The following is a 13413-nucleotide window of genomic DNA, read 5'->3' on the forward strand; positions in this document are numbered from 1 at the left end:
AATCTGGACAGTGGCATGAACAGAGCTCTGAGTGAACAGGGCTCTGAGTGAATCTGGACAGTGGCATGGACCGGGCTCTGAGTGAATCTGGACAGTGGCATGGACAGGGCTCTGAGTGACTCTGGACAGTGGCATGGGCAGGGCTCTGAGTGAATCTGGACAGTGGCATGAACAGAGCTCTGAGTGAATCTGGACAGTGGCATGGGCAGGGCTCTGAGTGAATCTGGACAGTGGCATGGGCAGGGCTCTGAGTGAATCTGGACAGTGGCATGGACAGGGCTCTGAGTGAATCTGGACAGTGGCATGGGCAGGGCTCTGAGTGAATCTGGACAGTGGCATGGACAGGGCTCTGAGTGAATCTGGACAGTGGCATGGACAGGGCTCTGAGTGAATCTGGACAGTGGCATGAACAGAGCTCTGAGTGAACAGGGCTCTGAGTGAATCTGGACAGTGGCATGGACAGGGCTCTGAGTGAATCTGGACAGTGGCATGGACAGGGGTCTGATTGAATCTGGACAGTGGCATGGACAGGGCTCTGAGTGAATCTGGACAGTGGCATGAACAGAGCTCTGAGTGAATCTGGACAGTGGCATGGGCAGAGCTCTGAGTGAATCTGGACAGTGGCATGGACAGGGCTCTGAGTGACTCTGGAAAGTGGCATGGGCAGGGCTCTGAGTGACTCTGGACAGTGGCATGGACCGGGCTCTGAGTGAATCTGGACAGTGGCATGGACAGGGCTCTGAGTGAATCCGGACAGTGGCATGGGCAGGGCTCTGAGTGAATCTGGACAGTGGCATGAACAGAGCTCTGAGTGAATCTGGACAGTGGCATGGGCAGAGCTCTGAGTGAATCTGGACAGTGACATGGACATCATCTGAGCGAATCTGGACAGTGGCATGGACAGAGCTCTGAGCCAGCTTGGGTATGAACAAGAGCAGAGCTCTGAGTGAATCTGGACAGTGACATGGACAGAGCTCTGAGCCAGCGAAGGTATTAACAAGAGCAGAGCTCTGAGTGAATCCGGACAGTGGCAAGAACAGAGCTCTGAGCCAGCTTGGGTATTAACAAGAGCAGATCTCTGAGTGAATCTGGACAGTGGCAAGAACAGAGCTCTGGGCCAGGTGGGTATGAACAAGAGCAGAGCTCTGGGTGAATCCGGACAGTGACATGGACAGGGCTCTGAGTGAATCCGGACAGTGACATGGACAGGGCTCTGAGTGACTCTGGACAGTGACATGGACAGGGCTCTGAGCCAGCTTGGGTATGAACAAGAGCAGAGCTCTGACCTAGCCTAGCTATTTATTAGCCTGAGCAAAAACTCGATCGAGGTTCGATATTACCGGGTCATATATTTAATGCCTAAAAATATATGAACTTTACTCTTTGATTTCCGTGGGAATATTTAACTTAACTCTACCAAGGAAACATCGCCAGGAGTTATGGTTGAGTTTTCCCTGACTTGCAAAAGAAGTTGCTCTTAGAGGATTTTAATCTTAATGCAAGCTGGAACAAGGAATGCCTTTTATGTCATTTGCACAACAGGAGGAGTGACACGCAGTTTAATTGAGTTTGTTGAAATTATATTTATTTTTCTGTTGTACCTTGTTCTTCTGAGATCCCAGTAGAATTTCATAGGAAGAAACATTGCGACAATTTGTATATCTTTCAAGGGTGTGATAGGACATTCAAGAAACCGAAGAACAAGGAACCGTCAACTCTTCTGTTAGTTCTGTTTCAAGCCAGAGCTGCGAATGACGCACGCATTATTTTATATTATTTAATGTGCACTTTCTAAAGTGTCCCCGGGATAAGCATGACAGGAGCCTTGTCATGAGTGTTCAGCTATTGCCTTAGGACACAGCCTGCTCCCCACTGAGGGGACCAGGACATAGGCGTAAAGTAAAGATGTATGTGGTAAGCTATATGTGACTCTTTGTTATTGTTTCTTGGTGGAAGATATTAGTTTATGTTCTTCCTTGGTAACGACCTACAGGAGGTTGATTCTTTTGTGTTTGTTGAACATTAGTTGCTGCACACATTGAGCATCATTAGTGCTGTACATTTTATTTGATTTCATTTTATTTATAAAGTTTTGTATAGCACGAACAAGACCCTTACGGGTATCAGAGCGCCTCACAATTTTGGGTGAGATTGATACAGTATTGGGAAGCAAAAACATTTTTTCTTTACATAATTCCACAAGATGCTTGCAATAATCTAGTCGGTGCACGATCCCTTCACAGAAGCTTAGTGCGTGGTCCTCCCATGAATGTAGTAACGCCGTCCATGATAGACGGGGGGTCGCCTCATGGTGGCCACTTACGCGAGGCTCTTCCTATCAATAGGACCCAAGGCACCGGTTTTGAAAAGTATCACCCTGGACATATGGTCTGACTCTGAGGTGTTACCCTACAGATGACGCTTGCCTGAGGGTGGTGTCCTATATATATATATTTTGGAGCGTGACACAGCACTGAGAGCCTTTCTCGTGGTTTGGGTTGATTGAGTGGAGGGCGCCCTTGGTACTTTTTCCGCTCCTCTGTAGCTCCTGTCCTGTATGCATTCAGTGATTTACCAAGACTGGCAAACCTGGGAAATAGACAAAGTCGTGTGCCTTTCTGAGAGAGGGGAAACCAGAAGAAATATCTTTATTCTTCCTCGTTGTTTCATCTTTCAAAGTGTGCAGCACACTTAGAAAGAGGAAAATCCATGGGGCCTTATTTATGAAGGCCTTGCGCCACCGGTGCGTCACTTTTTCCCATTTTAAAAGTGACGCACCGGTGGCGCAAGGCCTTCATAAATAAGGCCCATGGTTTTTGTGCACCCAGGTGTCCCTTCCTGCACAAAAACAATCTTCATTGCAAGAGAGACACCTTTGCACCATGGCGCAAGGGAGCCTGCATTGGCGCGAGGCAGCACAGAGTGCAGCAGCGCAGGGAAAGAGCAGGACGGGCCATATCTTGATAGATACGGGAGCCTTCCGGCCTCTCCATGTGACGTAGCACGGCAAGTTGTGGCGCTGAGTGGCGCTGCGTCAACTAATGATACCTCTGGGCCCTGCTCTCGGTAAAACCCGGGGCGCCTCCGAGCTCCTCATTCAGAATTGTTTCATAATCTGAGTCACTTATAGAGCTTTAAGCCTACAAGTATCAGCCTCCAAGCGCTACCTTACTGATAGCATTAATGTACTGGGAGCTCCGCTCTTGCTTACGTGTAGACCCACAGTGACGCGCTCCTGCTGACACCCCAGCTCATCCTGCCCTCTGACAGATTTACTCACACAGAGCACTTCTGGTCTTACTACCAGGAGTAACTCGAGGCCACGATTAGTAAAGCACAGGCCTACTTTGCCCTAGTGCCACAGCCTCTATTTTTCCCATAGTGAGAATCCTTCCAAGGCAGACTCTGTTTGAGTAAGAAGTAAATTCAAGTTCTGACCTCCTTTCAAATGGCTTCTCTGTGAAAGGTCTAATTGGTTGAGGGGCTGAGGGTGCTCCTGTGTCTGGTGATTTTAAATCCCACTCCTTATAAATATAGAAGCCTGACGTGTGAGGGCAGGACGTCTAAGGGAAGAAAGCAGGTGTGCTCACAGCGGTCACCTCTGCTGGGCCTGGGTGGAGGACATACGGTGGACCCTTGTAGGATGACAGACATTAATGCCGCCCCTCGCCCCTTACACTATTCATTCCATTTGCTGTTCCATGAAGCCCTTGCTAGATGTCTCACGGGTGTGTGTGCACCATGGCGTATTCACCAGACCTCAGTGTAGCACAATAAGGTAACCAGAAAATTAGAATGCCCCCTACTTTTTACCAAAACTCTTATGGCACTGAGCAAGCAAAGCAAGGCATTGCTATCCTTCCCAGAAGAGCTCACCTGTCTATTCCATCCAAGCACCTATCCATGCATCTTTCCGTCCACCCGCTGATATCCATCATTTCACCTTTACTCTCTGTTATCTATCCTTTCTTTCTTTCAATAGTCAGTCAGGAACCATTTCAAATGCCTGTCCATTCGTCTGCCCATCCATATCCAAACCTATCCTTCCATCTGCAAACCTTCCATCAAGCACATCCATCAATACATCCTTTCACTCAGTCACCCATCCTTCCACTTAACCACCCCCTTTTATTCATCCATTCATCCGCCTATCCTTTCAGCCATTCTCTCTTCTGCTCATCTATCCACCCTTTCACTCATCCATCCATCCCCCTTTCACTCACCCATCTATCAACCCTTTGTCTCAGTCATCCATCCTTTCACTTATCCACCCGCTTTTATTCTTCTATTCATCCACCCATCCTTTCTATCATTAACACATCTATCTTTTTGCTCATGCATCCACCTTCTCACTCATCTATCCACTCACCCTTTCACTCCATCCATCCATCCCCCTTTCACTCACCCATCCATCAGCCCTTTCACTCAGCGATCCATCCTATCACATATCCATACACCTTCCAACCCATCTTTTCACTCATCCTTCCATCTATTTACCCTTTCACTTATCCATCCTTTCACTCACTCATTCACCCACCCTTTCACTCATTCGTCCATTCATCATTTCACTCATCCATCCATCCACTCACCCATTCACTCATCCATCCTCCCTCTTTCACTCATTCATCCTTACATCATCCTGTCACTCATTCATCCACACATCTATCCATTTATGCTTTCACTCACCCATCTGTTTAGACAGGCTTTTTGGCCCTAGTTGCCAGTGATATAGACTTTAATCTTGCTCACATCTAGGATATGTATTCCTAGCTTGTGTTGGCCATTTTAAGCCCTTTCTTCCAGACCTAGAAGAGGCCATCTATTGCCTATTGGCTTTGGCCTGTCATTATTGCTTATAGTAGAGGTTGGATCCTGTGGTCCTGACTTTATATTACACATTGGTATGGTTTATGTAGGTACTCTGACAGAGCTAAGGGTTATTTCATCCTTCTTAGGCCTACGGGACCCAGAACTAGAGGGACTCCATTTTGATGGAGCTGGGAGGCTTCAGGGGTAAAGGTAAAGTTTATAGTTAAGGCTGTTGTCTGCTAGAGGAAAACCAGTCAGGACTGCTTCTTATCCGAGGAATGTGTTTGTCTCTTGGGCCCAGACGTAACAAGCTGCTGGCCACTGCGGTTGCGCAAAGAGCTCTGGAGCTGGCACAGGAATTCGGTGGGAGGCAGCCCTCTGTTGGAAATTTCCATGAGGGGAGAGGAATCCATAATAGCGAGCTGCAGGAGAGGAGGAGTGGTCAGTGCAGTCTGGAGTCAGAGCAGTTTGGTTCTTGCAGAGGAGAGAGAGAGCAGGATGTCTGCTGGAGCTGCAGAATAGAGTGCAGTTCTGGAATGGAGAAAGAAGGCAGATGATTGCTGAAGCTGAAGAGAGAGCAGTGCAGAGAGCATCAAAGCAGATGGAGGAGCTAAGGCTGTCAGCTGGAGCAATTGAACCAGAGGGGTGGTGATGTGGTGATGGAGGGAGAGACAGAGAGAGAGCCCTGATCCCACCAGAGACAGAGAGAGAGCCCTGATCCCACCAGAGTCAGAGAGAAATCTTCCTTCTAATAGGTGAGGTAGTCTGAACTAGTCCCCTTTATAATTACACCTTAATCTTGTCCTTATTCCCTAGGCTACTGTATGTCTAATCCTTTTCTTTCAGCGGTGTGTTAAAAGTTCCTGTTAGTCATAGAGACCCCACAGATTTGTGTATGTTTATTTCATCATTGTTATAATAAAGAGATACTCCAGTTCTTAGTGAACTAGTGTGGTGTATATCTTTTGTCCCCATACAGTGGAGGTAACCTTGTCTCCTAGTCAGGTATTACTGTTTGAACAGATGTTAACCCTGATCAGGTAAGTGATAGTTGAATAATTAGGGAGATAGGAGACCTGCAACTAAGGGATAAAGATTATACTAATTAATTTGGCCATCCCATAATATTATTGTAGTATCGAGCCCTTAGTGAATAGAGAGAGAGACTTCCTAACATAGAGAGACAGAGAGCTGAAGGTATTCATAGGAAAGTGGTTGTCATTGGTAAGTGGCGTTAGTGAGAGCACTGATTGTGGTCAGTGTGTATACCCACAGGATTGTGGCTTGTTAATGAGAGCACCAGGGAGGACACTGGTGTGTAATGAGATCGTCTCTAGAGAAAGAGGCGTTAATGAGAGCACTGGGACTGCAGGCCCATGTGTGTAGACACGCTGGATTGCGTGTCGAGTGAGCACTGAGGGTGAGCAGTGTGTATACCCGCAAGATTGCGGCTTGAGTGAGCACTGAGGGTGAGCAGTGTGTAATGGTAGATAATCAGAACTGCCCCAGGGTAGATTAGTCTGGACCCATGTGGTCGCGAGACTATGAGGTATGAGTGTGGTGTAGGGCATGGATGTCCTTAGTAATCAGTGAGTATTCTTAGTATCCCTATAGATTTAGTGGTGTTTCTGATGATATGAGCTTGTATATTGCGAGTTCCCCATCCTCAGGTAGGTACCCAGGTGCCTGGATAGATGGTCCTGAGGAGGGATGTGGTTACGTTCCGACTGGGTTAGAGGGGCTCTCAGGAGCTGATCCCATCTGGTCCGAAAATCCTGTCGGTACACCATCCATCCACCATTTCACTCACACATCCATCCAATAATTTACCATTTCGCTCATCCATCCTTTCACTCACTCATCCATACCCCTTTCACTCATCTTTCCATCCATTCACCCTTTCACCTATCCATCTACCCTCCCTTTCACTCATCCATTAATTTATTCACTCATCCAGCCATCATTTCACTCACTCATCCATCCATCTATTTAACCTGTCACTCATTCATCTATCCACCCTTTAAACCCATCCATTCATCCAGACTTTCAATCCGTCCGTCCATCCACCCATCCAATCATCTATCCATCCATTTATCCTTTCAATCATTATCCATAATTTCATTTACTCATCCATCAATCCTTTCTCTCATCATCTATCTAGCCTTTCACTCATCCATCCATCCATTCACCCTTTGTCCCTTTCACTCATACATCATTACCTGCACCCTTTCACTCAATTATTCATGCATCTATCCATCCACCCTTTCACTCACTCACACATCCATCAATACATTTGTTCACCCTCCCATCTTTTCACACTAATTATGACCCTTTGTCTGGGGAGTTGCAGACAGAAGAGGCCCACCGAGTACCTCACCTCCCGCTGTAGCTGCTAAAGCGGGGACACATATGTATATAGCCAGCGCTTCATAACTGATGTTTATTGCTACCCAACTCCTTGCTACTCATCTTCCAACCTTGGAGGATGAAGGGCTGAGTAGACTCCAGGATTCGACCCTGTGACGAGGGGGTGCGCACAGATTCCTTCAGGGGATCCATAGGTCGAAACGCCAACTAGAGCTGCCTACTCTAGGAGCAGTCTGTGCCTTCCTGGGATGAAGAGCTGCCTTGGGCATGCCACTTACCTGTCCGGGAAGCCCTCCCACCTCCCTTTCACAAGTACACTACTTATGAAATTATAATAACGTGTTTTTTTAGATTGCCCTAATACTTCTGTTTAGCTGTTTCAAGCACTGTAAATAATAGGTGTTGGGATTAACTGTTTGAACGACACTCAATGGATTGACCTTTGAAAGATAAGAGGCTGAGTTGGCCTTTCCAGGATTCAGAATTCTGACCTGCAGAGCACACACATGGAACGTTGAGTTGAGTCGCTGAGTCATGCTACTAGCTAGACGTCATACATACCTGTTGTTTGTCTGGCTAGTTTGCCAATTCTCCACTTGTGATATAATTGCTAACTCCTTGCCACCTAACGCTTAAGTGACTTAGCTTCTGGTTCAACCTTATATTCTTAAAATAGGCTCTGAAATGGTTGTGAACTAAATATCAGATTCGAGGCAATCGTTTTATATTTTGTAGCACCTAAAATTGTATTGAGCTTAAGAGGCACTTTGCTCCCTCTGCCCTATGTGTAACAGGAAGGCCTGAAGGGTTCAGTTAACCAGCAGGTGAGCATCAGTTACCTTATTAAATGGAGGCGTAACCCGAGGGGCTCATACTGCGCAGATTCCACCCAATCAGAGAAATAAGGGGCGCAATTAAGGCATTGGCTCTGCACCCCTGGTCCCGCCTTCGATGAGAGCTGCCATCCATCGTGAGTGACACTTCACATCCACCAATGGCGACTGAATGTGGGCTGATCAATCTGTGAGTCGCTGAGGAGTGCTGAATCGTCTCCTCTCTCTCTCTTTGGGTGTAGATCAGATTATCTCTATGAAACACCTGACTCTGTCTTTGGCCAGACCTAAAATGCAAAAGGCCCGAAAGTGTATTTGTAGCTCTGATAAACAAACAAACATTGGCAAAACCAAGAGAGCTCCACTTGTCAATGGGGCGTGCCATGCTACTGGCTGTGCCAATGCTTACTTCACCAGTTTATAATTGGCATGGTTTATTTTTCAAATACTTTTCACTCAGGATACTCTCACTCAAATTTGCCAAGGCCTAATTTACTTTCCACAGGACTCTGAATCAAAACAAATGCTCCAGCCATTTTATATTCAGCAGTAGCCTAAGATATTGGCTTATGGGCCTCTTGGAGAGAGGACATCTCCTTTTCAGTGATGCTACATACAGCTTCTGCCTCCGCTGTCAGGGAGTACAGCAGTCGACCCTACCCCAGTACATAATAAACGCCTTCGCGTGCCAGGGCCTCTGCCATGGAACATGTGGCACCAAGAGACAAAACAAAACAACCCTTAAAGTGTGATCTTTAGTAATGTCAGGCAAAAATACACACATTGCTGTACTTTTACAGACATCCTTGGAGGGGTGGAGAGCCACCCTGAGAGTGCGGGAGGAGGGTATTTGAGGGGGTAAGCAGAACATGGGGAAGAGAGGGCAAAAAAACACATGCATCCCCATGGCGTGCTCAAAGAAGATGAAAAGAGCTCCCTAATGTGAGATGAGTAAGGACACAAGTCAGCCAATCAAAATGATGGTAAAGAAGCTATACTCCAGGGGAGGGACAGGACAAGAAGAGGAAGGAAGGCTATTAAAAAAGAAGCAAGCACGTTAGAGGCACAAGAAAGCCAACCAGTGGTAAGATTTGGGCTGGTAGTCAACGTACCCTACGAATATGCTGCCCACTTAGGGAGCCAGTCACCTATAGTTCAGAGCGATCCCTCAATTCCAGGTGACCGATCGTTCCCAGTCACTCAGTTTTAAGACCGCAATGGCATTTGCCTAAAAGGAACGGGATGGCCTCACTCACCCCCTGGATATCATGCATCATACTCTGCCATCCCGTGCCCACCAAAGAATCCTCTAATGGCAGACAGCCCCATCCAAAGACTTGGGGAATATTTAAGGAAAATACAAAAGGGATCAGGTTCAAAATCCCTAGACCAGCCTAGCCAGAAAAACTAATCTTTTATTAGAATGGTGGTGTAGGAATGGTTAAAAAGAAGTAAAAGGACACATGAGACTCTATTAGGCAGCTCATGCCCATAATAGTCGATATGTTTCAGCCCTAAAAGGCCCTTTACATGGTCTGGGGCTTTGCTCAGTACCTGAACCTCATTATGTCTACTTCAATCCCCAGTCCTATACACACCGTTAAAGCGCATGCATACACACAGTACCAGATGCTAATTTCAGGTTACTCTAAAACTGTTTTTTCCTCTTCTGTTAGCCGTGGTCCCCAACTTTGGGACATTAATACAGACAGTTGGAGGAGATAGGAGATCCTAAATAGGTGCGCTCTCGGGGGATAGCTTTGACGAATGTGCGACTACAAGGCTCATCCACCAGGGGATACCCCTCCAGGGGATATGACTGTCCCAAAGTGACAGACCCTGGCTAAAATAAGAGGAAAAAATCAATTTTTGGAGTAACCAAAAATTAGTATCTGGTACTGTGTGTGTGCATGTGCATTAAGAGTGTGTATGAGCATTTGACTAGAGATTGAAATAGACATAATTGGGTTCAGGTCCCGAGGAAAGCCCCATAACCCGTTGCGGCCTTTTCAGGGTTGAAACATGTCAACCATTATGGATATGAGCTACCTAATACAGCTTCATGTGTCCTATCACTTCTTTTTACCCATCTTTTCACCACCATTCCAATAAAAGGTTAGTTTTTTGGGCTAGGCAGGTGATAGGGATTTTTAACAAGATCCCTTTTGGGTTTTCCTTAGATAGTTCCCCAGTATTTTGATGGGGGCCCTTTGCCATTAGCGGATTCTTTGACGAATGCGGGATGCTCGATGAAGAAGCATGATACCCAGGGGGTGAGTGAGGCCATCCTGTTTCTTTTAGGCAAATGCCATCGCGGTCCTAAAACTGAGTGACTGGGTACGATCGGTCACCTTGATTGAGGAGTGGTTCTGAAGTATAGGTGACTGGCTCCCTAAGTGGGGAGCATATTCGTAGGATACATTTGTTTTTTCGGTGGTTGGCTATTGATTGGGGGAGCACAGACGTCTCTAAATTTCTCTATCCTTCCCCCAGCCCTCTGGATATAGAGGGCGTTTGTATTAAACAGAGATCTAAAAAAGTACAAAGAAGAGAGCAGGAAACAGAAAGGCAAATTCCGAGCTGGCCTGAGTGATGAGTGGGTCCTTGTTAGAGTTGAATTCAGCATGTAAAGTGATTCCGCTGTGCATTGTCCTAGTCCCTGCAAACACAGCTTCCCATGTGTACCTATCATTTGTTCATGTTTATTCTGTTTCGGTTCCAATGTTTGGAGACTTTTTCAAGAAGTTGTTGCCTAGGATACACCCTGAAAAACACCTACTCTGATTTGTTTAGGGACTTTTTACCCAGTGGATTTCTTGTTTTTCAGTGCGGATCCGGAAGTTGGTCAGACACTACCAAATCCTATCTGTGGACCGCAAGTTCTTCCTCGTGGAGAGACAGAAGTTCCCCTCTCTGGAGAAACTGGTGAAGTATTACTCCAACAACGCTGATGGGCTGTGCACAAAACTGGAGCTGCCCTGCGTGAAGGTGAGAGGGGCTGGAGCAGATCTGGCAGACTTTGTGGTGGGCATTAAATAGGGGCTTAGTCTTCACGAGGACACATTTAAAACTCTGCGTCCACATTTCAGAGAAATAATGACACATTGCCACCACCTCTCACTTTGACAACTTTTGGGAACCATGAAAGTGACCACCCACTAGCATTGCCACACTCCTGTCAGCTAAACGCTCACCCAAGCCTTACCTGTTTCCTGTCATCCAGGCCCAGCACAGACAGGCGAACGTGCTAAAAAAGTTACTGAACAGTGCCCACTTGTAAATCGCATCCCATGCAGGGCCAAGAAGTCAGCGCCAAAATATGTTTTCAATATGTAACAACATACAATATTGCCCAGGCAACATAAATCAGAAAAACACACACAAAAATGGAAGTAACTGCCCCCCCCTTAGTGCTACAGCCCTGACACCATCCGTGGCACAGAAGGTCACATTGTGAATGCATATTGATGAACTCAATGCTTGGCAAGTTGTGGTGTGCAGCAGGAATACAATCTGTCCCCACAAACTACAGAGATTGTGGTACTCATCATAATACCCGCACGGTGATAGTACTGACTGATCCCCCTGGTCAGTAAAACAACATCCCGTCATACAACTTCAACCATCCACCTAGGTCTGTCCACTGTCGATACACAACCCCACCGGGTATCACGAAAGAGTGTACAAGTATTGGCCAATCAGTTGGTGGGGCCGCCCTGTCCTGATGTTCATACTCTCGCTTATAGACTTATTGGCGGTGGTCCTGTACACAATGTGCATGAGGTGTTGGCTGCTTATACCAGTTTCCTTACTCCACCGTATGCAGCAGTGTTTGTTCCCGGAGATGCATAGTTTTCAACCCTACAAGAAGTCAATCAATGTCCCCTGTGGTTAGGAGGACACTACTGATGGCAAATGTCACTATTATGATGACGCAAACATCTACCACATGTCTCAACTAATGAAGGAGAAAGAAATGAGGTCCTCTGCATGGTCTGTGGAACCACAAAGTCTACTGCAGGATCACCGAGTTGCCTAGCACCTTCCTTTTATGTAGTGACTTTCGGGTGTTACGCAGTCGAACAGTCGTGATTTACTGATGCAAGGTTGTGTGGTTGAACGTCTGAGACAGATAGCATTGTTATAATAGAAAACAGTGGTATTATACAGTCAGTGTCATATCTTGTGTAAAATGAATGTGTGAAATAACCTGAAAATTGAGACAGTCTAGAAGCATTGGGCAAGCTCTAGGTGTGTTTACAGACTCACTTTGGATACACGCACTAGTGCAATGGTATTTGAAGGGATATCCACAGCTAGGAGTCAGTCACCAGATCGGCAGGATAGCCTTGGCCTATTCTAAACCTCCATTTCACATAAAGTTACTCGAGAAGCCAGGCGCTCCTGCAGACGCCTAGAGAAAACCTGGCGAAACCAGAAAACCACTGAACCCCAGGAGCGCCCTGAAGGAATACCACCAGCGTTTATGAGACACCAAACGGACCTTCATAATAGATAAAATCCATTCCAACACGACCAACGCCAAGGAACTGTTGAACGTCATACGGCAGTTCCTAAACCCCCCCAACGAAGCCAAGGACATCACATCTTCCCAGTTACTCTGCGACAAGCTCAGCTCCTAATTCCACCTGACGATCAAGGTCTTCTACGACAACTTCAGTGAACAGATGCCGGACACAACCCCCCCCCCCCACGCCGCTGATAAGCCAACCACCATGACCTGGAATCCTGCCACCATCAAACACATCACTGCGACCATGAAGAAAACCCACTCAGTAGCCCCAACAGGCCCCTGCTCACCACACATATTCCACAGGGCCGCCGCCGCCATCTCGCCCGAACTAGGACGGACCATCAATGCCTCCTTCATATCCGGCATCTTCCCAGACGATTGGAAGCGGGCAGAGGTTAAACCCCTTCTCAAAAAAACTACAGTCTGACCCAAATGACCTGAACAACTACCGGCCCATCTCTCTCCTCCCCTTCACGGCCAACGTCGCTGAGAGTCTCGTAAATGCCCAACTGACCTCTTTTATTGATGAGGACTCCATCTTGGATGCCTCCCAGTCTGGACTCTGCAGCAACCACAGCATGAGACCGCCCTCCTCGCGCCACTGATGACATCTGCATGCTACTCGTCCAGGGACACACTGCGGCCCTCATCCTTCTAGACCTCACCGCAGCCTTCGACACCGTTTCACATCGCACGCTCGCAGTCAGACTTCACGCGTGGGGAGACTAGGAGCCGCCGTTGACTAGATCCAATCCTTTCTTTCCAGCCGAACCCAGAGGATAAGGCTACCTTCCTTCCTCCTCGAACCCAGCAATATCAACTGCGGAGTACCCCAAGGATCATCTCTCAGCCTCACCCTCTTCAGCAGCT

The 13413-nt window shown here is 47.2% G+C and overlaps 1 protein-coding gene across 2 annotated transcripts in view; it reads left to right on the plus strand.

The window, feature by feature from the left end:
- LOC147709660 (tyrosine-protein kinase Src42A-like) overlaps window positions 1-13413 on the plus strand; it is a 309465-nt gene that overhangs the window by 144059 nt on the left and 151993 nt on the right. For both annotated transcript variants that reach the window (XR_015296713.1, XM_086928180.1), the window contains exon 3: window positions 10837-10997. Coding sequence is in view for 1 of the 2 variants with exons in the window: in XM_086928180.1 (XP_086784306.1) it covers window positions 10837-10997 (161 nt within the window). In the remaining variant the exon portion in view is untranslated. The remainder of the gene's footprint in view (window positions 1-10836; window positions 10998-13413) is intronic.

Source organism: Lissotriton vulgaris, chromosome 6, assembly GCF_964263255.1.
Source record: "Lissotriton vulgaris chromosome 6, aLisVul1.2, whole genome shotgun sequence".
Lineage (NCBI taxonomy): Eukaryota > Metazoa > Chordata > Amphibia > Caudata > Salamandridae > Lissotriton > Lissotriton vulgaris.